This window comes from Hevea brasiliensis, chromosome 2 (genome assembly GCF_030052815.1).
Source record: "Hevea brasiliensis isolate MT/VB/25A 57/8 chromosome 2, ASM3005281v1, whole genome shotgun sequence".
Lineage (NCBI taxonomy): Eukaryota > Viridiplantae > Streptophyta > Magnoliopsida > Malpighiales > Euphorbiaceae > Hevea > Hevea brasiliensis.
In genome coordinates, this window is record NC_079494.1 from 76,945,718 (window position 1) to 76,968,299 (window position 22,582).

Consider the following 22,582-nt stretch of genomic DNA (forward strand, 5'->3'; position numbering starts at 1 on the left):
CATTCCTTAATCCAACGATCAGGAATTCAGCCTTACAGGATGGATCCGGGGGTTGGGAGCAAAAGGCGCTGAATCAGTTTTTCACTTTTGATCTGAAGGTCTCAAATCTATCCTTATAAGTATGATCAATGGTGCAAATTGAGGTGTGCCGGGCTACTTTAACCGTTTAGGATCCGATGGTGAGGAGTTAATCTTACAAATTTGAGGGTTATGATTGAAAGTGATTCTCCAAGCCCTCCGATCTCTATAGGTTATTTCCTAGTTTAGCCAACCTCTTTAGTGAACCTGAGACCCCTCGCTTCAATCTTTACATCTGATCTCTTTTCTTCTCGATCTTAATTTTCGATCCCCTTTTCATCCCCTAAAGCAATTAATTCTTCAATTATCGATGAACTGCTTCGAGTTCTACATGCAATAAATGCCAAGGCCTTATATATATGCAGGAGAATTTCATCCTTCACATACTCACAATCTCCCTTCTCCGGTGAATTTTCAATGTATTACTTTCCCATTCTTGACTTTTCCAGCAAGAATTCTTCTCACGACAACCACCTTGATCTTTTTTCGAATGTTTTCTTTATCCATCTCTTGAAAATGGACAATTTCGGTGGCTAGAGATTTATGAGGGCATCGTCTGATGACAGTGAGGGAACTGGACAAATTGACAGATCAAGGTCAAAACTGATTACCGTGCCAATCTCGGATCGGTTTACCGGTATGGCTTGCAGACCGATCTCTGACAAGGGGACTGCTAATTTCAATCTTGCTATCGATGACTGCCTCTTGAAGTTCATTTGGCTCCAAACCATATTAGGGGTCTCGATTGTAGCTCGATTTTGGTCGATGACATCGACGAAGACACCGAGCTTCCCATAGTTTTTGCCATAGTTGACGAGAGCTACCCTCCTGATCTCCACGTATCTCTTGAACGGCATCTTGAAATCAAGAGTGGTCCGAACCGTAGGAACAAGATAAGTAGAATGTAGTGAAGGGAAATTTATAATTATTGATCTTGAAAGATTGTCTAAGTGATGTAATCTGATCTTTTGGAAATGAAATGAAGTTTTATTTATTCGAACTTGATTGTTTATTTTATTTTATTATTACATTGTTTTTCGATCTCTTATAACTATGTTCGATTTCATCTCACAATTCACACTCATTGATCGATCTCTCCTGAACGCTCTTTAAATATCCGATCTCTTTGCCACGTTTCTGGAATTCACTTTTGATGAGTCATCAAAACAATCCAATTCCATTAACCGATGTGTCTCTTGGGGTTTCGTGAGCATTTAATGCTCAGGTAGGTATAAATAAGGAGGAGTATTGGCCATTTGCCTATTTACACCATTTTTAGATTCTCTGAGCAACTGCGACGTTCTCTCTTGCTTTCAAAAGTTTTCTAGCACTGATTTACAATCCGGTAAGATTTTTAATCTTTTTTTGATCAATTTTGTCTTTATCTTTGAAAATGAGGCGTACCGACGGTCAAAGAGCTGCAAGTCCTCCTTCCGTTCACATTTCATGGACATCGGATGAAGGTGATGTGGCTAGACCAAGTGAGCGACCTGAACCTTCTACAGCCATTATCCCGGTCCATGGTTGAGCGATTAAGTCAAAACAAGCATCGACTTCAGAGAAAGAAAACTTACCCATGGACGAGTTGCCATCGGTCCTATAACACCCCTATATTAAGCAGTCTATAACATTCGACTGTTTCAGTGACTAGTGTCTATCCAGATTGTTAGGATGTCTAGATGTATGTCTGTACCATCTAGAAAAGCCCCAAATAAAAATTAATAGCAATTACCTGAAGGTAAAATATAAATAAGAAAAATAAAGCATAAAAAGTTAAATAAGCTGAGGTCAAAGCAATGGGTGAATGTACCGGGAAGTGACTGCGAGATCAGTCGCTGCCCTATTTTCGAGTGGGGCACTGTGACACCTCAGGCCTAAGAATTATTATGAAGCTAAGCTAAATGTAAAAACCACGGAAAAAAGTTGAGAACAAGGTCAAATAATTGAATCAGGGTTCAGAAAGAAATACAGTATTATTGACAAATCGGATCAGACTGGTAAGGGGCAAATTGGTCAATTCACCCTTAGAGGTGACTCATGGCCTAAATGTCCATTAAAAAGTAGGAAATTAAAATTATGAAAAAGAATTTAAAACATGAAGAGGCTATGGAAAGAAAATGAAAAAGAAAAGAAATTTAAATATAAATGCATTATGACATCACTTAAGTGATATAAGCATGACAAAAAAAAATAATATAATTGTTAAATTATTAAATTGAGGATAATTAACACATAAAAAGCCAAAAATTGAATTAAAAAGAAAATTCTACTTCTTTCTTCAACCTTGGCTGACTGCCACCCTCTCTCTCCTCCATTTTTATTCAACTTCTCAAGCTTTCTTTCTTGCAATTTCTTCCACTAAATCCATAGCCCATCACTTGGAAACTTGATAATTAGTCCTGAATTGAAGATAGAAGTAAAGAGAATTAAAAAGTGTTGAAGAAAATAGGCAATTAGAAGAAGCACAAGTAAGGTGAGTCTCTCTCTACCTTAATTTACTCTTTAATTCATGTGATTAAGGTTTGTAAAGGTGAAATTATATAATAAGTTGAAAGAATTATGCAAATAAAGGGACACAAGAATTTTGGCCTACACAGTGGAAATTAGGGTTGATGAATTTGATAATAATTGATGGTATTATACATGTAGGCAAGCCTAAATGAATTAGTAGATGAGATTAGAATACTTTCATTTTATGTACTAGAAATTAGGGTTTATGGCAAGTAGAAATTTGGGAAAAAAATTAGGGATATGGGAAATTGCTGCCAATTAACCTAATTAAGGTTAATCTTTTTTCCTTTCAATTTTATCTTTATCTTTGAAAATGAGCGATACCGACGGTCAAAGAGCTGCAAGTCCTTTCGTTCACATTTCGTGGACATCGGATGAAGGTAATGTGGCTAGACCAAGTGAGCGACCTGAACCTTCTACAGCCATTATCCCGGTCCATGGTTGAGTGATTAAGTCAAAACAAGCGTCGACTTCAGGGAAAGAGAACTTACCTGTGGATGAGTTGCCATCGGTCTTGTAACACCCCTATATTAAGCAGTCTAAAACATTCGACTGTTCCAGTGACTAGTGTCTATCTAGACAGTCAGGATGTCTAGATGTATGTCTGTACCATCTAGAAAAGCCCCGAATAACAATTAATAGCAATTACCTGAAGGTAAAATACAAATAAGAAAAACAAAGCATAAAAAGTTAAATGAGCTGGGGTTAAAGCGATGGGCGATCGTACAGAGAAGTGAGTGCGAGATCAGTCGCTACCCTATTTTCGAGTGGAGCACTGTGACACCCCAGGCCTAAGAATTATTACGAAGCTAAGGTAAATGTAAAAACCATGAAAAAGAGTTGAGAACAAGGTCAAATAATTAAATCAGAGTTCAGAAAGGAATACAATATTATTGGGAAATCGGATCAGACTGGTAAGGTGTAAATTGGTCAATTCACCCTTAGAGGTGACTCATGGCCTAAATGTCCATTAAAAAGTAGGAAATTAAAATTATGAAAGATAATTTAAAACATGAAGAGGCTATGGAAAGAAAATGAAAAAGAAAAGAAATTTAAATATAAATGCATTATGACATCACTTAAGTGATATAAGCATGACAAAAAAAAATATAATTGTTAAATTATTAAATTGAAGATAATTAACACATAAAAAGCCAAAAATTGAATTAAAAGAAAATTCTACTTCTTTCTTCAACCTTGGCCAGCTGCCACCCTCTCTCTCCTCCATTTTTATTCAACTTCTCAAGCTTTCTTTCTTGCAATTTCTTCCGCTAAATCCATAGCCCATCACTTGGAAACTTGATAATTGGTCTTGAATTGTAGATAGAAGTAAGGAGAATTAAAAAGTGTTGAAGAAAATAGGCAATTAGAAGAAGCACAAGTAAGGTGAGTCTCTCTCTACCTTAATTTCCTTTTTAATTCATGTGATTAAGGTTTGTAAAGGTGAAATTATATAATAAGTTGAAAGAATTATGCAAATAAAGAGACACAAAAATTTCAGCCTACATAGTGGAAATTAGGGTTGATGAATTTGATAATAATTGATGGTATTATACATGTAGGCAAGCCTAAATGAATTAGTAGATGAGATTAGAATACTTTAATTTTATGTATTAGAAATTAGGGTTTATGGCAAGTAGAAATTTGGGGAAAAAATTAGGGATATGGGAAATTGCTGCCAATTAACCTAATTAAGGTTTAAATTGGTCAATTGGTGTCATTTGGAGTGTGGTTGAATGCTTTAAATTGAGGTTGAATGGTGAGTGTAAAATGCCTAATCTGGATAGCCTGACCATGGCCCATTCAAATAGCAATAATTGCAATTATGTTGATTCAATTGGTGTAAGGCCAATTGGAGATGAACATTTAGACATAATGCAACAATTTTCTTGTAGAAACCTTGTGTTGAAAATGACCATAATCTAGTGTAAAATTTATTTGAATCTGGATTAGGCACCTTGCCCCTATGCAGAATTGATCATATGAATAATACTTGTTCAAATGGTCATAACTTGGTGTAAAAAGGTCCAAATGACTTGAATTTTTGTGGCATTGGAAAGCTATGACATAGTAGAACAACTTTCATGAGGAAACCAAACCCAAATTCTGACCATAACCTAGTCAAATTGCCAACCAAAGTTCGCTCCTTAAATCTGCCAGAACCCTAAATTGCCCAAAATTTCTGGGTTGTGACCAATTCGACCAGTTATGGTTAAATGGCCATAAATTGAGCTACAAAACTTCAAATGGAGTGATTGAAAAAGGGAATTAAACTAAACACAATAAGGAACAACTTTGATGAAGGGCATTTAACCAAATTCCCTAATGGAACAATTGAAATGAGTGACCTAAAACTGAAAATTTACAAATTCTCCTAGGATACTTTGAATTTTGAGTGGCAATCAATGCCAACAAATTTGACACTCACAATGTGGTATGTGAGTGTATTTAGGACTAACATACCTATTAAAAATGAAAAAGTCAATATTTTGACTTGAATAGTGCAATAAATAGTACTTCCATAAATAAAAATATAAAGGACCCGAATTTATAAACCGTAGTAGGTAAAATAAGTCTGCAAAAATTTAATTGTTGAAATTTCTTATTAAAAATTATTTAAATGAGTACTAAAATACTTTAAATTATGTGTTTTAGTAGAAAAAGACACTGGGAAGGACAAAGAGAAATTGAGTCAAGGCTAAGAGGCGACTCATAAAAGGTTTGTGCACAACGACTAGTTCTTGTTGATTTTCAATTAACTTTTTGATTTGATTAAATGGTGAAGTTAATTTATGACTTTAATTGCTATCGAAAATTTTCAATAACACTAATTGTTTAATGTTAGCTTAAATGTTGAGAAATTTATTTGAATGTAATTTGATGAATGTTTTGATGCTTGGAAATTGTAAAATAGTTTGAAACCACAACAATCATGATTATGTAACTGAATTCCTCACTAGCTTTTCTAGTGGGACGAATTAGTTTTAAATTCCCTTTCTGGCTGAAATGTTGAGGTGTGTGTCAGTTGAGGACGAATTGGATGAGTACTCATATATTTTGCTAGCTAGCTATGTTATTCCTCATAAGTCGTTGGCTATTGGGACGAATTGGACATTGGTATCATGATTAAGCTGTGTGTGACTTGTTAGAATTATTATTTGGTGAATTATGAAATGAAATTTAATTTCTTTAAGAAATTTTCTGTCTTTCGAAATTAAGCATGATTTTATGTATCCGCACATCAAGTGATTTACTTGTGATTTATTTATTATTTAAAATTATCATTCTCTTAACATTGTGCACCACTGAGACATTGGTTCAGCGATGGCTTTTCATTGCTATTGCAGGTAGAGAGACAGATAAAGCAGTAGAGTAGGCTGCTTATGACTAGAAGTGACTGCATTTTGGATTTTACCGGGTATATAGATTATACCCCTTGTAAATTTTTATTTTGATGTATAAGAACTGTATGTATGTACATAATGAACTTAAGCAGTTGTATATTGAATTTTGAGAATTTTATTTTGACAATTGTAAATAATTGTAAACTTATTATTCCTTAATAATGAAATGTTTAAGTTCTTTCTTTGTATTTTTTTTAGTGATGAGTTACTTGAAATTGCGAAAATTTATTGTTGCAATTGAGTTGAGTTGAAACTATATTAGAGTTTGGGGTTGAAATAAATTTATTGGGAGTGCTTTTATAAGTTTTTGAAGAACTGTTTTCTCAAAATATGGTCGACACTGTGTCGGAATTTTTATAAAATTTGCGAAAAACAAATTTTCCAAAATCTTATTTTATGACATAAACTCCAACTAAAGGCTTTTAAATAATGCTTTCACATCACTTTACAATTTAAAATGAATGAAAAAGGTTTTAAAATCCCTTGTACTGTATTTAATGGGTTAACGGTAGGCGAAGATCGGTAATCCATTAGATATACTACGGGATCATGTTATGTCTTACGGAAGGGTAAAGTGTGACATGTTTTAGTGGTATCAGGGCTAGTTTTTAAATATATTTTGAACTGTGAATTTGAATATTTTTCTTTGATAATATAACTGCTCGATGTCATTGTTTAATACATACAGTGCATTATATTATAGATATGAACTAATGGAGGGAAATCGCCTTGTGTTGTTTGTTCAGGAGGTAGAGTACCCTCTAACTGATAATGGAAGAAGGGGATCGCTCAGTCGAGCAATCGGTTGAAGCTGAGACACAAGGGGAAGCCCCAGCTCTCCAGAATGTGAGTGGGTCAGCCGCTCCAGCTCCTCAAATGCCGCAGTTTTTTGGCCAGTTCGCTCAGCAGATGACTGCACTGTTTCAGCAAATGGCTAGAGGTATACCCACCCAAGCCCTAATTCAAACCCCAGCAGCACAACCACAGCCTCTAGCCAAGCAGTACGATAAGTTGGTCAAGTATGGTGCTACAGAATTTAAGGGTACTGTGGACCCATTAGAAGCAGAGCAGTGGTTGGAAAGAATGGAAAGAGTTTTTAAGAAGCTGCACTACACAGATGAGCTGAGGTTTGAGTACTCAATTTCACTTCTACAAGGGAATGCATATGATTGGTGGAAAACCAGTTCCCACAGTCTGGTAGAACCCTCAGTGCTGACATCGGATGACTTCCTCAGGGAATTCAGACAAAAATACGTCCTATATGCTTATGTGGATATGAAGCTACAGGAAATCTTAAGTCTGAAATAAGGGAGTAGAACAGTGGCAACAGTGGCAGAGTACGAAAGGAAATTTTCTCGTCGGAGCCACTATGCTGGGAGCCTACTCACTACCAGTAGAGACCAGTGTAAACGGTTTGAAGTCAAGTTGAAGCTCAGTTTAAGAATGCAAGTGGTCGGATTCTGACATGATATTTTTTCTAAAGTCATGTCTCAAGCACTAGGGCTAGAAAGAATAGAAGCAGAAGGGGGGCTAGAGAAAGAGAAAATCGAAAAAGAGAAAAGTGGGAAGTCAGTGGATCATGGTTCTAGTGGCAATACTGGAAAGAGAAAGAACTTCAGGGGACAAAGCAATGGTAAAAAGTCTAGTAGGGGAAGATTCTCAGAACAGAGACCCCCTCGATCTGGTCAGCAGATGACCAAAAGTTCCTTTCCTCCCTGTCCTTGTGAGACTTGTGGAAGGAACCATGGTGGGGAATGCTACAAAGCTATCGGTGCTTATTATAATTGCGGTGGTACAGGACATTTTGCGAAGGATGCACCAGTCCCTGCAGATCTGGGCCACCCACTACCACAACAGAAGGATCTATTCAGAGTTCTGCCACCAGAGGTTCACAGCCAACTAGCAAAGGCAGAGGTAGAGGTAGGGGCAGTACCTCAGTCAGCCAGGGCACAGTGAATCAGTCAGAGCAAGGTAGTGCTCCAGCCAGAGTCTACACTATGAGACAGAGAGAAGAGGCTAAAACATCTGATATTATGGTTGATACATTCTCTATTTTTGATCAAGATGTGTTTGTGTTATTTGATCCGGGTTCCACCCACTCATATGTTAGTGCTAGCATTGTTGGTTATCTTGCTGTTCCTTGTGTAAAAATCAATTTTGAGGTACTAGTAACTAGTCCATTAGGACAAGAGGTTAGGGTCAATAAAATATATGAAGATTGTCCTTTGGTGATCCAAGGACACACCTCTCTATCTGACTTGATAGAAATGCCCTTCAGAGATTATGATATTATCTTGGGCATGGATTGGTTAGCCAGACATCATGCAATGATTGATTGTAGATAGAAGACAGTTACTTTTGGTCTCCCTCAATACGGTGATGTGGTAATACATGGGGAAAGGCAGTTATTGCCATCAAATCTTATTTCTGCTGCACTGGCCAGAAAAATGATCAGAAAAGGTGTGAAGCTTACTTGGCTCATGTGATAGACACCCAAATAGGGAATCCAGCATTGAGAGACATTCCTACAGTATGTGACTTTCCATATGTGTTTCCTAAAGAATTGCTAGGATTACCTCTAAAAAGGGAGGTGCAGTTTGAAATAGAGGTCATGCCTGGTGTGGACCCAATCTCTATTACTCCATACAGAATGGCACCTGCTGAACTAAAGGAGTTGAAGGTGCAGTTGCAAGAATTGCTTGATAAGGGTTTCATTCGCCTCTGTGTATCACCTTGGGGAGCTCCAGTATTGTTTGTTAAAAAGAAAGATGGCACTCTCTATTTTTGTATCAACCACCGGCAGTTGAATAAGGTGACAATAAAGAACAGATATTCATTGCCCTACATAGATGATTTCTTTGATCATTTAAAGGGTACAGCTGTGTTCTCTAAAATTGATTTGAGATCTGGCTATTATAAGTTGAGGGTGCAAGAGCAGAGTATTCCAAAAACTGCTTTTAGAACTCGATATGGCCATTATGAGTTTCTGGTTATGCCATTTGGGTTAACCAATGCTCCAGTTGCTTTTATGGACCTGATGAACACTATCTTCAGGTCATACTTAGATCAGTTTGTTGTTGTGTTTATTGATGACATCTTGGTATATTCAAGGAATGCAGAGGAGCATGATAGGCACCTGAGGATTGTGCTACAAACCCTAAGGGAGAAACAGTTGTATGCCAAATTATCGAAGTACGAATTTTGGCTAGAAGAAATCTCTTTCTTGGGGCATATTGTATCAACTGAAGGCATCAAGGTAGATCCGAGCAAGGTTGAAGCTATCCTTAATTGGAAGCCACCTAGGAATGTTATAGAAGTTTGTAGTTTTCTGGGTTTAGCTGGATACTACCGCCGTTTTGTTAAGGGATTTTCTATGTTGGCATCTCCACTGACCAAGCTGCTCTGGAAGGATGTAAAATTTCAATGGACTGACAAATGTCAATAGGGTTTTGATGAATTGAAGAGATATTTGACAGAAGCTCTAGTCCTAACTTTATCTACTCCGGATAAAGAATACACTATTTATAGCGATGCATCTCACAATGAGTTAGGCTGTGTGCTGATGCAAGACTGAAACGTCATTGCTTATGCATCTCGTTAGCTGAAACCGCATGAGAGAAACTACCCTATACATGACTTGGAGCTTGCAGCTATTGTATTTGCTCTGAAAATCTGGAGACATTATCTGTATGGGAAAAAGTGTTACATCTACACAGATCACAAGAGCCTGAAGTATCTGGGTACTCAGAAAGAGTTGAATTTGAGGCAAATTAGGTGGTTAAAACTGATTAATGATTATGATTGTCTGATAAACTACCAGCCAGGGAAGGCAAATATGGTCATTGATGCTTTGAGCCGTAAAACCATGGCGAGTTTAAGAGTTTCTCCTTTGTCTATGGTACATGAGCTGAAAGCACTGCATGCTAGTTTAGAAATTGATGATGAGGGACAGATGGTAACTGCATGGCATGTACAGCGAGTGTTGATTGATCAGATAAAGATAGCTGCACAGAATGATGAAAAGTATGTGAAATTGGTGCAGAAAGCTCAGGAAGGCAAGAAATCAGACTTTTCTGTGAATAATGATGGCTTACTGCTACACCAGGGTAGAGCTTGTGTTCCTAATGATGTGGAATTAAGACAAATCATTATGAAGGAAGCACATGAGTCTCCTTTTGCTATGCACCCTGGTGGAACCAAGATGTACAGAACTATTAAAGAGTGTTATTGGTAGATGGGTATGAAAAGAGACATAGCTAATTTTGTATCCAAATGCCTAACTTGTCAGCAAGTAAAGGCAGAACACTAAGTGCCAGTAGGGTTGCTACATCCATTGCCAGTGCCTGAGTGGAAATGGAAAAGAATAACAATGGATTTTGTGATGGAACTTCCGAGAACATAGAAGAATCATGATGCAGTGGGTCATAGTGGACAGATTAACCAAGTCTGCTCACTTTCTGCCGGTGAGGATGGACTATAGTCTAGACAGATTGGCTAAACTGTATATTGATGAGATTGTGAGACTTCATGGGGTGTCAGTATCGATTGTGTCAGACAGAGATTCAAGGTTCACTTCTAGATTCTATGGTAGTTTGCAAAGAGCCTTAGGAACTAGATTGAACTTCAGTATGACATTCCATCTACAAACAGACGGCCAGTCTAAGAGGGTGATTCAGATATTGGAGAATATGCTACGGGCTTGTGTAATTGAGTTTGAAGGTATTTGGGATACACACTTGCCTCTGATTGAGTTTGCTTACAACAACAGCTACCAATCAAGCATTGGGATGCCTCCATATGAAGCTCTGTATGGCAGAAAGTGCAGAAATCCTTTGTGTTAGGATGAAGTGGGGGAAAGAAAATTGATTGGCCCAGAGATTGTTCAACAAACAGAGGAGAAGATTAAGCTTATCAAAGATCGACTTAAGGCTGCATCAGACTAGCAGAAGTCCTATATTAATTTGAAGAGGAGAGACATTGAGTACACAGTGGGTGATAAGGTATTCCTCAAGGTTTCCCCTTGGAAGAGGATTATGAGATTTGGCAGAAAGGGGAAACTGAGTCCTCGCTTTATTGGACCATATGAGGTTCTGGAGAGAATGGGTCCTTTGGCATATAGATTAGTACTACCTCCAGAGTTGGAAAAAATACATAATGTCTTCCATGTATCTATATTGAGGAGGTATAGATCAGACCCCTCTCATGTGCTACTAGTAGAAGAGATTGAGATAAATCCATACCTCACTTATGAGGAAGAGCCTATTGAGATTCTGGCATATGAAGTGAAATAGCTAAAGAATAAGCAGATACCACTGGTTAAGGTGCTGTGGAACCATCATTCAGGCCAAGAGACTACTTGGGAGCGCGAGGAGGACATGAGGAGATAGCACTCATAGCTGTTCAGAGACTAACCCTAGGTAAAATTTTGAGACGAAATTATTTTAAGGGGGGGACAATTGTAACACCCCTACAGTAAGCAGTCTATAACATTCTACTGTTCTAGTGACTAGTGTCTGTCCGGATAGTCAGGATGTCTAGACATATGTCTGTACCATCTAGAAAAGCCCCGAATAAAAATTAATAGCAATTACCTAAAGGTAAAATACAAATAAGAAAAATAAAGCATAAAAAGTTAAATGAGTTAGGGCCACAGCGATGGGTGACCATACTGGGAAGTGAGTGCGAGATTAGTCGCTGCCCTATTTTCGAGTGGGGCACTGTGACACCCCAGGCCTAAAAATTATTGCGAAGCTAAGTTAAATGTAAAAACCACGGAAAAGAGTTGAGAACAAGGTCAAATAATTGAATCAGGGTTTAGAAAGGAATACAGTATTATTGGCAAATCGGATCAGACCGGTAAGAGGCAAATTGGTCAATTTACCCTTAGAAGTGACTCATGGCCTAAATGTCCATTAAAAATTAGGAAATTAAAATTATGAAAAAGAATTTAAAACATGAAGAGGCTATGGAAAGAAAATGAAAAAGAAAAGAAATTCAAACACAAGTGCATTATGACATCACTTAAGTGATATAAGCATGATAAAAAAATAAGAATAATAATAATATAATTGTTAAATTATTAAATTGAGGATAATTAACACATAAAAAGCCAAAAATTGAATTAAAAGGAAAATTCTACTTCTTTCTTCAACCTTGGCCAGCTGCCACCCTCTCTCTCCTCCTTTTTTATTCAACTTCTCAAGCTTTCTTTCTTGTAATTTCTTCCACTAAATCCATAGCCCATCACTTGGAAACTTGATAATTGGTCTTGAATTGAAGATAGAAGTAAGGAAAATTAAAAAGTGTTGAAGAAAATAGGCAATTAGAAGAAGCACAAGTAAGGTGAGTCTCTCTTTACCTTAATTTCCTTTTTAATTCATGTGATTAAGGTTTGTAATGGTGAAATTATACAATAAGTTGAAAGAATTATATAAATAAAGAGACACAAGAATTTCGGCTTACATAATGGAAATTAGGGTTGATGAATTTGATAGTAATTGATGGTATTATACATGTAGGCAAGCCTAAATGAATTAGTAGATGAGATTAGAATACCTTAATTTTATGTGTTAGGCTAATTAGTGAAATTAGGGTTTATGGCAAGTAGAAATTTAGGGGAAAAATTAGGGATATGGGAAATTGCTGCTAATTAACCTAATTGAGGTTTAAATTTGTCAATTGGTGTCATTTGTGTTAGTAGGTAAGCCCTAGAGTATATCATTTAGTATTTAACTTTTACATGTTTTTATTAATAAAAGGCATTTTCACTTTTCCGTTTACATAATATATTTATGTGTAATAGAAAAGGTCCATTGATATTTTGTTAGAAATATTATTCTTAAGTTGTTAAGAATATGAGAGACAGTATCTCTAGCACAAAGTATCATAAATAGGTTCACAATCGAGGATACTTCATAATAAGGATATGACTTATCCAGAAAGATTGTATTCATGTTTGTTCCCAAGTTATTTATATGAGATATAAATAAGATGGAATGGTGAGTCTCATGCCATATAACAAACATGATAGGCACTTATACATGATAAGTAGGCCGAACTAGTGACACTTATAACAAGCACATGGAGTTTACTCTTGTCAATGCATTGTCATAATTCATATCAGTGCATATAATCTTTAGACCTGATATAGCACAGTTATCTTGTATATAGGTGGTTTGAGTTTGATACTGCTTTCATACTTGTACTGTGTATGGGTATATGGGCATGTGTTGGCTCGTACTAGTTATATATGGAGGTAGGTATTGATCAAGATGGAATCTGTTCCTCTAAGTAAATAGAGATAAAATCCTATGTTCATTTAATTGTTCGTGACGTTTCAAGTTCCTGGCCAGGACATATAGATTTATTCAGAAAGAGTTTGTGATGAGAAAATTTTTTTAATTAAGAACTGGAATTAAAAGAGAACATAATATTCATAGCAAATGGAGTTTCACATAAACCATCACTCCAGCTTGAGTTGGGATTTTATAACAGAGAGATTCTAGTGCATGGTAACATATGATTATAGGTTCATTTAAGGTAAACCTTATTACTGATTGGGTGGCCATGGCATGTTATGCTAGGTGTTAACCATGGTCTATGAGGTGCATAAAATGATTTAGAGAAATCATTTATGGTAAGAAAGAGTTCTGATGATATTAAGAGTTGATATCATGTCTCATTGCCAATTAGTGATGAGCCTAGTAAGTCACACACATACACAAGTTATCACCTAATTAAATATGATTTAATTAATTAATTAAAGAGTTTAATTGATTAATTAAATAGATTTGGTTTGCAATTAGATTGCAAAGTCCCTAGCATGACTTCAAACCAAATCTAGGTTATTGGATGTACAGTATAAGTTAAATTTATATTTAAAGTGTTTAAATATGAATTTAATTAATGAGAAATTAATTAATAAAGATTAATTAATTGAGTTATATTTGATATAAATTGATTAGAAGAAGAGAAATAATTATTTTGGGTTGAGAACTCAAAATTAAGACACAGGGGCATTTTAGTCATTTCACAGGGTGACATGTGGCACCATGAGATGGTGACACATAGCATTACACATAAGCTTGCCAAATGTCTTTTAATCATGTAAGATGATTAAAATTAAGATTAAACATAGGTTTGACACTTGGCACAATGTGATTGGGTCAATTAAACCTAGAACCAATCAGAGGGTGACATGTGGCAAAGGTTTAATGTGTTGACCTAGCTATATAAGTGTTGTTATGAAAAGAAAACAACACAACCAGCAGCTATTTTCTTTGGTGCCACCACTCAAGATGTAACACCCTCACTGTAGCAATTCCATACATTTTACTGTTCCGGTGACCGGTGTCGGTCCGGACAGCTAGAACGTCTGGAAAAATAATTAGACTAAAGTGAGGAACCATAAATAACTCAAATATTGATAAGAAAAATTTAGTAAAAATTTTAGAAATAAAATACAACCAAGTTAAATGAGCCTAGGTTCTAGCGATGGGTAACCCAATGAAGTTGCGCTTTTCACAACTAGGAGCCCTAGACCTGGGGAAAAATTCATAAAATAATTTTTGGGACTCCAGAGAAGAGTCATTGAGGTTCCTATGGCATTAGAATGCCATGAAAATATTTAGAAAATTTTTTCAATCGGTACAGATAATTTTGACCCGTTAAGCCAAACGGAGGGCATTTTGGTCATTTCGCCTTCAGAGGTGATTTTTGGCCGACTTGTCCAGTTGAGTAAATAATTAATATGACATAAAATATGAATAAACATTACTAAAAATTGAATTGAAAATGAGTAGAGAAAAGAAGAAAAGAAAATGAAGGAAAATGCTTAATTATGACATATGATGATGTCATTTAAAAGCCCCCTCCAATCACCATTTGACAAACCAATAAAATAAGATAAAAATGACTTAAAATGAGATAAAAAAAACAAAGGAAACCAGCAGTTTCCTTCTTCATACGGGCTGGAATAAGAAAGAAAGAGAAAGAAAGAAAGAAAGGAAGAAGGAGAAGGAGATGAACAATAGCAGAAATAGGGGTTCAGTAGGGCAGCATCTTTCTCTTCCGTCCAAGTGAGTTTGGCTCAACATCTATGGCTGATTTTTGGATATATTTGAGGTATGTATGTGTGGAAGTTATGGTTAAAATTTGGTGATTGTTCAACGGTTGGATTTGGAGAAATATATTGTTGAACACAGGCTGTCTGTAGGTTGAATTCTAAATTTTGGCTACTGAAATTTGAGAAAAAAATAAATAGTTAGGATGCTTATAAAATTATGAAATTTGGTACAAATGATATTTGGGATGTTGAGGCTGCTGGGTTAAAATTTGGTGAATTTTAGACTTGTGGTTTATGAGATATAAATTGTTTTGCATGAGCTGTCTGAGTAAGACTGATTTCTACAAAAATTCAGATTTTGAAGGGTTGAATGAATGTTTTGATATCTCATGATATAGAGATTAGTTGATGCTAAAATTTTTACTGATATTGTATAGGGATGTCTTGAATATATGGTTAAAATTTGGGATTTATCTAACTGTTAGATCATTACATATAAATTTGAATGCACAAGCTGCCAGATTGGGTATTAATGGGTGGTTGTGGATTTAAGATTTATGATAGGAGTTTAGTCCAATTTAAGGGGAAATGCTGTTGAATTTTTATTGGATATTTAATTTAGGAAAGTGAAGTTATAATTGATTATGATTATTATGATTCTAGGAGAAATCTTGAAGAATAACAAGCTCAAGGTTGGTTTCAAAAAGGTTAGTGCATATTTATACCTAAATCCCTTTCATTCCATGTTAAGGACTTAAAGTGAACAAGAATTTGTAAATTAAATGAAAAGAATTCATGTGTATGTATACCATGAATTTCGGCAGCCCTAAGGAAGGAATGAGTTTGATTGTTTTAATAGACTTAGAGTGAATTAGAGATTATGTTTAAAGTGTATATATATATATATAAGGAATGAAAGAGTTAACTAAGGAAATTTGTGAAAACCTTGACTTTGAGCTAGGGTTTGGGAGTGAAAATTTGACTTTGCTTAGGAAATTGTTAAAGAACATTCTAATGGTCAATTAGTGACCATTTGGGGTAAGTTGACCATAATTAGGAGTGAACTATTGCATGGCAAACTGAAATGGGCATGTTGCCTAGTGACAGCAGCAGGGAGGCTGTGAGTCCAGCCTGTTTGGACCGCCATATCTTTGGCTGTGTAGGTCCAATTGGTGTTTGGCCAATTGGACATGAAACTAGACTTATAATGACACATTTTTTCTGAAGAAACCATGCCCAAAAGACCAAAGCAAGTGGACCAAAAGTTGGCCCCAATCCGGGTACCCTGCAAGCCAATTCTGCAGAATGACCAAATGAACAGTAACTGTTCATTTGGCCATAACTCACTGTAGAAATGGTCAATTGATCTGAAATTTTTACAGAAACCAGTTAAGACATAGACAAACAACTTTCATGAAGAAACCTACCCCAAATTATGACCAGAACTTAATCAAAATGGCAGTCACAGTCACTGTTCATGGTACTGTAGATTTGGTAAATTCTGTAGAATTGAAATCCAGCCAACTGTGATTTTTGGACCATATCTGGAGTTACAAAACTCCAAATGGAGTGATTCAAAAAAAAAAATTTAACTAGACAAAATAAGGAACAACTTTCATGTTTACCATTTCCTCAAATTTCCACTGTAACAGTCCCTAATAGAACAGTAAACTTATGGTACAAAAACTGAAAATTATGCCACTTAGTGTTAGGCTTAGAAATGGTAATGGCGATCACTTCCAACATGTTTTAAATGCAAAATGTGGTATGTTTGGAGTGTCAAAACCAATGTACCTATTTTCTATCCAAAAGTCAACATTTTTGTTGACCAATGAGGTGAATAGTGACACCAAAACTTGAAATTCAAATGTGAAATTAGAAATGCATTTAGGGGACTTTAAATTGCAATTGGCAATTAATACTAGCAAATGTAAAACTCAAAATGTGGGATCTTAGTGTAATTAGAATTAATATATCCATTAAGTATAAAAAAGTCAACATTTTGGTTGACTAGTAAGGTGAATAGTAATCAAAATGATTAGTAAATTAAGATGAAAACCTAGAACCAATTCTAAGCTTAAATGCTTAGAATTGTATGACAAATGTGGACTATGCATCCTAGTCAAAATTGTTAAAAAGAAATTAAGGCCATAAATTTGAAATCCATGAAATATTTATGGATTACTTGAAACATGAAAAATAAGTCACCTAATTGATATGAATAGATAGTTAGGGCTTATATGCCCATCACAAATGGAATTCATAAAATATTAATAACTCAACTTGAAATATAAAATTTGCAATTACATAAGTAGATTCTTGAATGTATAAATGAGAAAAGGAAAAATGTTTTGAATACAATGGTACATGTGAACCATTGTTTAGAATTGTGATTAATATGAATAACATAAAGAATGAATAAATGAACCATATTAATGTATGAATGAGACATTAGTTCTCATTATTGTAGAAAGGAGAAGTATTTTGAGTACAATGGTATAAAAAGGATAATTGATGTGAATTGTGATCGTATAAATGATCAAATGAATGTATGAATTATAATTGAAATTTATTATGAAATAATGAAGTCATAAAACACAATATATTAATGTTTAATGATATTATGTGCCCTTGTATTGTCTAGACATATGTGTCAGATTGGATAGTTTGGCATGCCAATAGGGTATTGTTTTAGCAGTACTGCGAAAGGCTTTATGCCTGTATTCATGGTTTTGTGCCCGTATTCATGGCTTTATGCCAACATTTATGGCTTTTATGCCCGATTATGTGTTATCATGGCTTTTTAGCCATACTGACTGCATACGTGGTTGACGTTCTGCATCCCATGGTATGACGGCCCAAGGCACCATGCAGTCCAAAGTGCCAACGACCCGTTATCCAGTTTAGTCAGCTTGTCGTAGGTTACTTGGGCAGTGTAATTTATTGAAATAAATTAAGACTATTAGTAATTAAAAATATTAGAAATCAAATAAATGAGTTAATAAGGCTTCAAAAGAATTAGTTAGAATTATGAAATGATCCAAACCACATAAAAATTGTTAAGTAAAATGATAAAAGAGTTGCAAAAAATAGGTATAACTTAACTAAATATTTTAAATGTTCCTTCTATTGCCATATAAATATAAACTGAGTATTTTTATTAATTCTGTATGTTGTACATTATCACTGTGAATTTCGGAATTAAACGCTTCCAAAGCGAAACAAATGAGAACAAAAGATAATTAATATTAGACACATTGTATTAAATTAAATTAATTCTTAAATATTCAAATTATGCTTCGTTCTTTCTTTATTTGTATATTTTATTTTCTTGTTCTATTATTGCACCACTAAGCAGCAATGCTTAGCGCGATGGATTTGTTTCCTCGCACAGGTACTTTGACTAAGATTTTTGGAGTCCAGATCTGCAGAAGTGGCTGGAGTATTCAAGGTTGTCACCTCCTCAGTAATGCATGTAGATAGGGCCCATATAGATCATATTTTGTATTTAGTATAAAATGCTAGATATTGTATTATAATGTAGATTATGAGCAGGTAATTAATAGAAATGTAATGTAATTTAATAAATTAGCTTTTTCATATGTAATTAATTTATATATCATGTAAATTATGAAATTTTGTAAATTAAAGAAATTTGAAAATTTTACTTATGTGATTTGAGCATGAATGAGATTGTATGGATTCGAAGACAGATTTGAAATATATAGATAATGCATGGAAATGAATATGATATTGAGATATATGAATGAGATGTAAATTATGAGATGGTTATGAAAATAATTGATGAGATTTTATTTGTAAAATATTATTGAAACTTTCAAACAGGTAAATAATAAAATACGTCAACTGGTAATAAAATAGGGGAAACTCCGCTGGTTTCTCCGTCGAAAAATAATTAATATTAAAATATAACGAGATCAAAATATGAAAGGAATAAAGTAAGATAAGATAGGGTGCTCCGGCACCGAATGTAGCACACTTTGCTCGGCTACACTGTAGTCGGGTGAGAGGTGTTACATTTATTGGTATCAGAGCGGGGTTTAGGCGTTTCTGGACCTAGATGGATTGCATATCATGCATTGCATTCATATGAGTTGAGGTGACACTAATGCAGATCTATTTTCTTGGTTATTTTAGGTTAAGGTATGGACTCAGAATCACAAAGGACAGTAGAAGAAGAAGTAGTAAGCCGTATCTCGACTGGGAGTGACATTGAAAATCGGGGAGATCCTGCTCCACCAGTGCAAGAGGTGCCTGTACAACCCCAACAGGCCTTGTTTGAGCAGATGACTGAATTCTTTCGACAGATGACTGGGGTTATTCCTCCACCATCTCAGCGAAAATCACCTCTAGGAAAAATTAGGAAATATGGAGCTGTAGATTTCAATGGTAGAAAGGAAGACGATTCTGCAGCGGCTAAGTATTGGTTAGAAAGGACTGAAAGAGTCCTGCAGCAGCTCCATTGCACACCAGAACAGAGTTTGGAGTGTGCAATTTCATTATTACAAGAAACTGCATATCGATGGTGGGATGTTGTAACCAAGGCAGTGCAACCAGCTGACGTAACTTGGGAATTCTTTCTGATAGAGTTCAGAGAGAAATATATTAGCTGTGTTTATGAAGAGGAACAGAAGAGGAGTGGTGATCAGCAAAAGAGGAAATTTGGACAGTCTAGTAATAAGAGGCCGAGAGAACAGTTAAGTCAGACATCTGATCAAAGTAGGAGATCCAGACCTGTGCCTATACCTAAGAGATCAACCAGAAACACTAGTAGTGAGTGCGTCAGGACTAGCAAGAAAATGTGGTCATTGTAACAAGTGGCATAAAGGTGAATGTAGGGGATTGACTGGAGCCTGTTATAGATGTGGGGCCATAGACCATCGTCTGAAAGATTGTCCTAAGAGGAATTTACCAAGGACCCAAACAGAGGTCGTGGAAGGACCAAGTACAACAGTAATGTCACCCAAGTCAGAGAGGAGCAAGAAGCACCAAATGTAAATTTGAGGTAAAGTATCCTTCCCTTATGATATGCCAAAGTGTATAATAATAGATTCAAAAACAAAAAAATTAAATAGTACCATATGTATAAAAGAAGTAGACAGATGGAGCAATAGACAGGTAAAAGAATTATCTCAGAATCCGAAATACCCAGTAAATTTCGAGGACGAAATTTAAATAAGAGGGGAAGAGTTGTAACATCCTCCCGGTAGCAACTCCGTACATTTCTTATTCGGTGACCGGTGTCGGTCCGGACAGCTAGAACGTCTGGAAAAATAATTAGACTAAAGTGAGGAACCATAAATAACTCAAATATTGATAAGAAAAATTTAGTAAAAATTTTAGAAATAAAATACAACCAAGTTAAATGAGTAGGTTCTAGCGATGGGTAACTCCAATGAAGTTGCGGTTTTCGCAACTAGGAGCCCTAGACCTGGGGAAAAATTCATAAAATAATTTTTGGGACTCCAGAGAAGAGTCATTGAGGTTCCTATGGCATTATAATGCCAAGAAAATATTTAGAAAATTTTTTCAATCGGTACAAACAATTTTGACCCGTTAAGCCAAACGGAGGGCATTTTGGTCATTTCGCCTTCAGAGGTGATTTTTGGCCGACTTGTCCAGTTGAGTAAATAATTAATATGACATAAAATATGAATAAACATTACTAAAAATTGAATTGAAAATGAGTAGAGAAAAGAAGAAAAGAAAATGAAGGAAAATGCTTAATTATGACATATGATGATGTCATTTAAAAGCCCCCTCCAATCACCATTTGACAAACCAATAAAAAGAGATAAAAATGACTTAAAATGAGATAAAAAAAACAAAGGAAACCAGCAGTTTCCTTCTTCATACGGGCTGGAATAAGAAAGAAAGAGAAAGAAAGGAAGAAGGAGAAGGAGATGAACAGTAGCAGAAATAGGGGTTCAGCAGGGCAGCATCTTTCTCTTCCATCCAGGTGAGTTTGGCTCAACATCTACGGCTGATTTTTGGATATGTTTGAGGTATGTATGTGTGAAAGTTATGGTTAAACTTTGGTGATTGTTCAACGGTTGGATTTGGAGAAATATATTGTTGAACACAGGCTGTCTGTAGGTTGAATTCTGAATTTTGGCTACTGAAATTTGAGAAAAAAATAAATAGTTAGGATGCTTATAAAATTATGAAATTTGGTACAAATGATATTTGAGATGTTGAGACTGCTGGGTTAAAATTTGATGAATTTTAGACTTGTGGTTTATGAGATATAAATTGTTTTGCATGAGCTGTCTGAGTAAGACTGATTTCTGCAAAAATTCAGATTTTGAAGGGTTGAATGAATGTTTTGATATCTCATGATATAGAGTTTATTTGATGCTAAAATTTTTACTGATATTGTATAGGGATGTCTTAAATATATGGTTAAAATTTTGGATTTATCTAACGGTTAGATCATTATATATAAATTTGAATGCACAAGCTGCCAGATTGGGTATTAATGGGTGGTTGTGGATTTAAGATTTATGATAGGAGTTTAGTCCAATTTAAGGGGAAATGCTGTTGAATTTTTATTGGATATTTAATTTAGGAAAGTGAAGTTATAATTGATTATGATTATTATGATTCTAGGAGAAATCTTGAAGAATAACAAGCTCAAGGTTGGTTTCAAAAAGGTTAGTGCATATTTATACCTAAATCCCTTTCATTCCATGTTAAGGACTTAAAGTGAACAAGAATTTGTAAATTAAATGAAAAGAATTCATGTGTATGTATACCATGAATTTCGGCAGCCCTAAGGAAGGAATGAGTTTGATTGTTTTAATGGACTTAGAGTGAATTAGAGATTATGTTTAAAGTGTATATATATATATATATATATATATATATATATATAAGGAATGAAAGAGTTAACTAAGGAAATTTGTGAAAACCTTGACTTTGAGCTAGGGTTTGGGAGTGAAAATTTGACTTTGCTTAGGAAATTGTTAAAGAACATTCTAATGGTCAATTAGTGACCATTTGGGGTAAGTTGACCATAATTAGGAGTGAACTATTGCATGGCAAACTGAAATGGGCATGCTGCCTAGTGACAGCAGCAGGGAGGCTGTGAGTCCAGCCTGTTTGGACTGCCATATCTTTGGCTGTGTAGGTCCAATTGGTGTTTGACCAATTAGACATGAAACTAGACTTATAATGACACATTTTTTCTGAAGAAACCATGCCCAAAAGACCAAAGCAAGTGGACCAAAAGTTGGCCCCAATCCGGGTACCCTGCAAGCCAATTCTGCAGAATGACCAAATGAACAGTAACTGTTCATTTAGCCATAACTCACTGTAGAAATGGTCAATTGACCTGAAATTTTTACAGCAACAAGTTAAGACATAGAAAAACAACTTTCATGAAGAAACCTACCCCAAATTATGACCAGAACTTAATCAAAATGGCAGTCACAGTCACTGTTCATGGTAGTGTAGATTTGGTAAATTCTGCAAAATTGAAATCCGGCCAACTGTGGTTTTTGGA

The 22,582-nt window shown here is 35.4% G+C and overlaps 1 protein-coding gene across 1 annotated transcript; it reads right to left on the minus strand.

Moving 5' to 3' along the window:
- Nucleotides 1-492: 492 nt before the first annotated feature.
- LOC131177915 (60S ribosomal protein L14-2-like) lies at nucleotides 493-935 on the minus strand. Its single transcript, XM_058143093.1, has 2 exons — nucleotides 781-935; nucleotides 493-652 (listed from the first exon to the last, which is right to left on the minus strand). The coding sequence occupies exons 1-2, from the start codon at nucleotides 933-935 to the stop codon at nucleotides 493-495; spliced, it is 315 nt and encodes a 104-aa protein (XP_057999076.1).
- Between the last annotated feature and the right edge of the window lie 21,647 nt (nucleotides 936-22,582).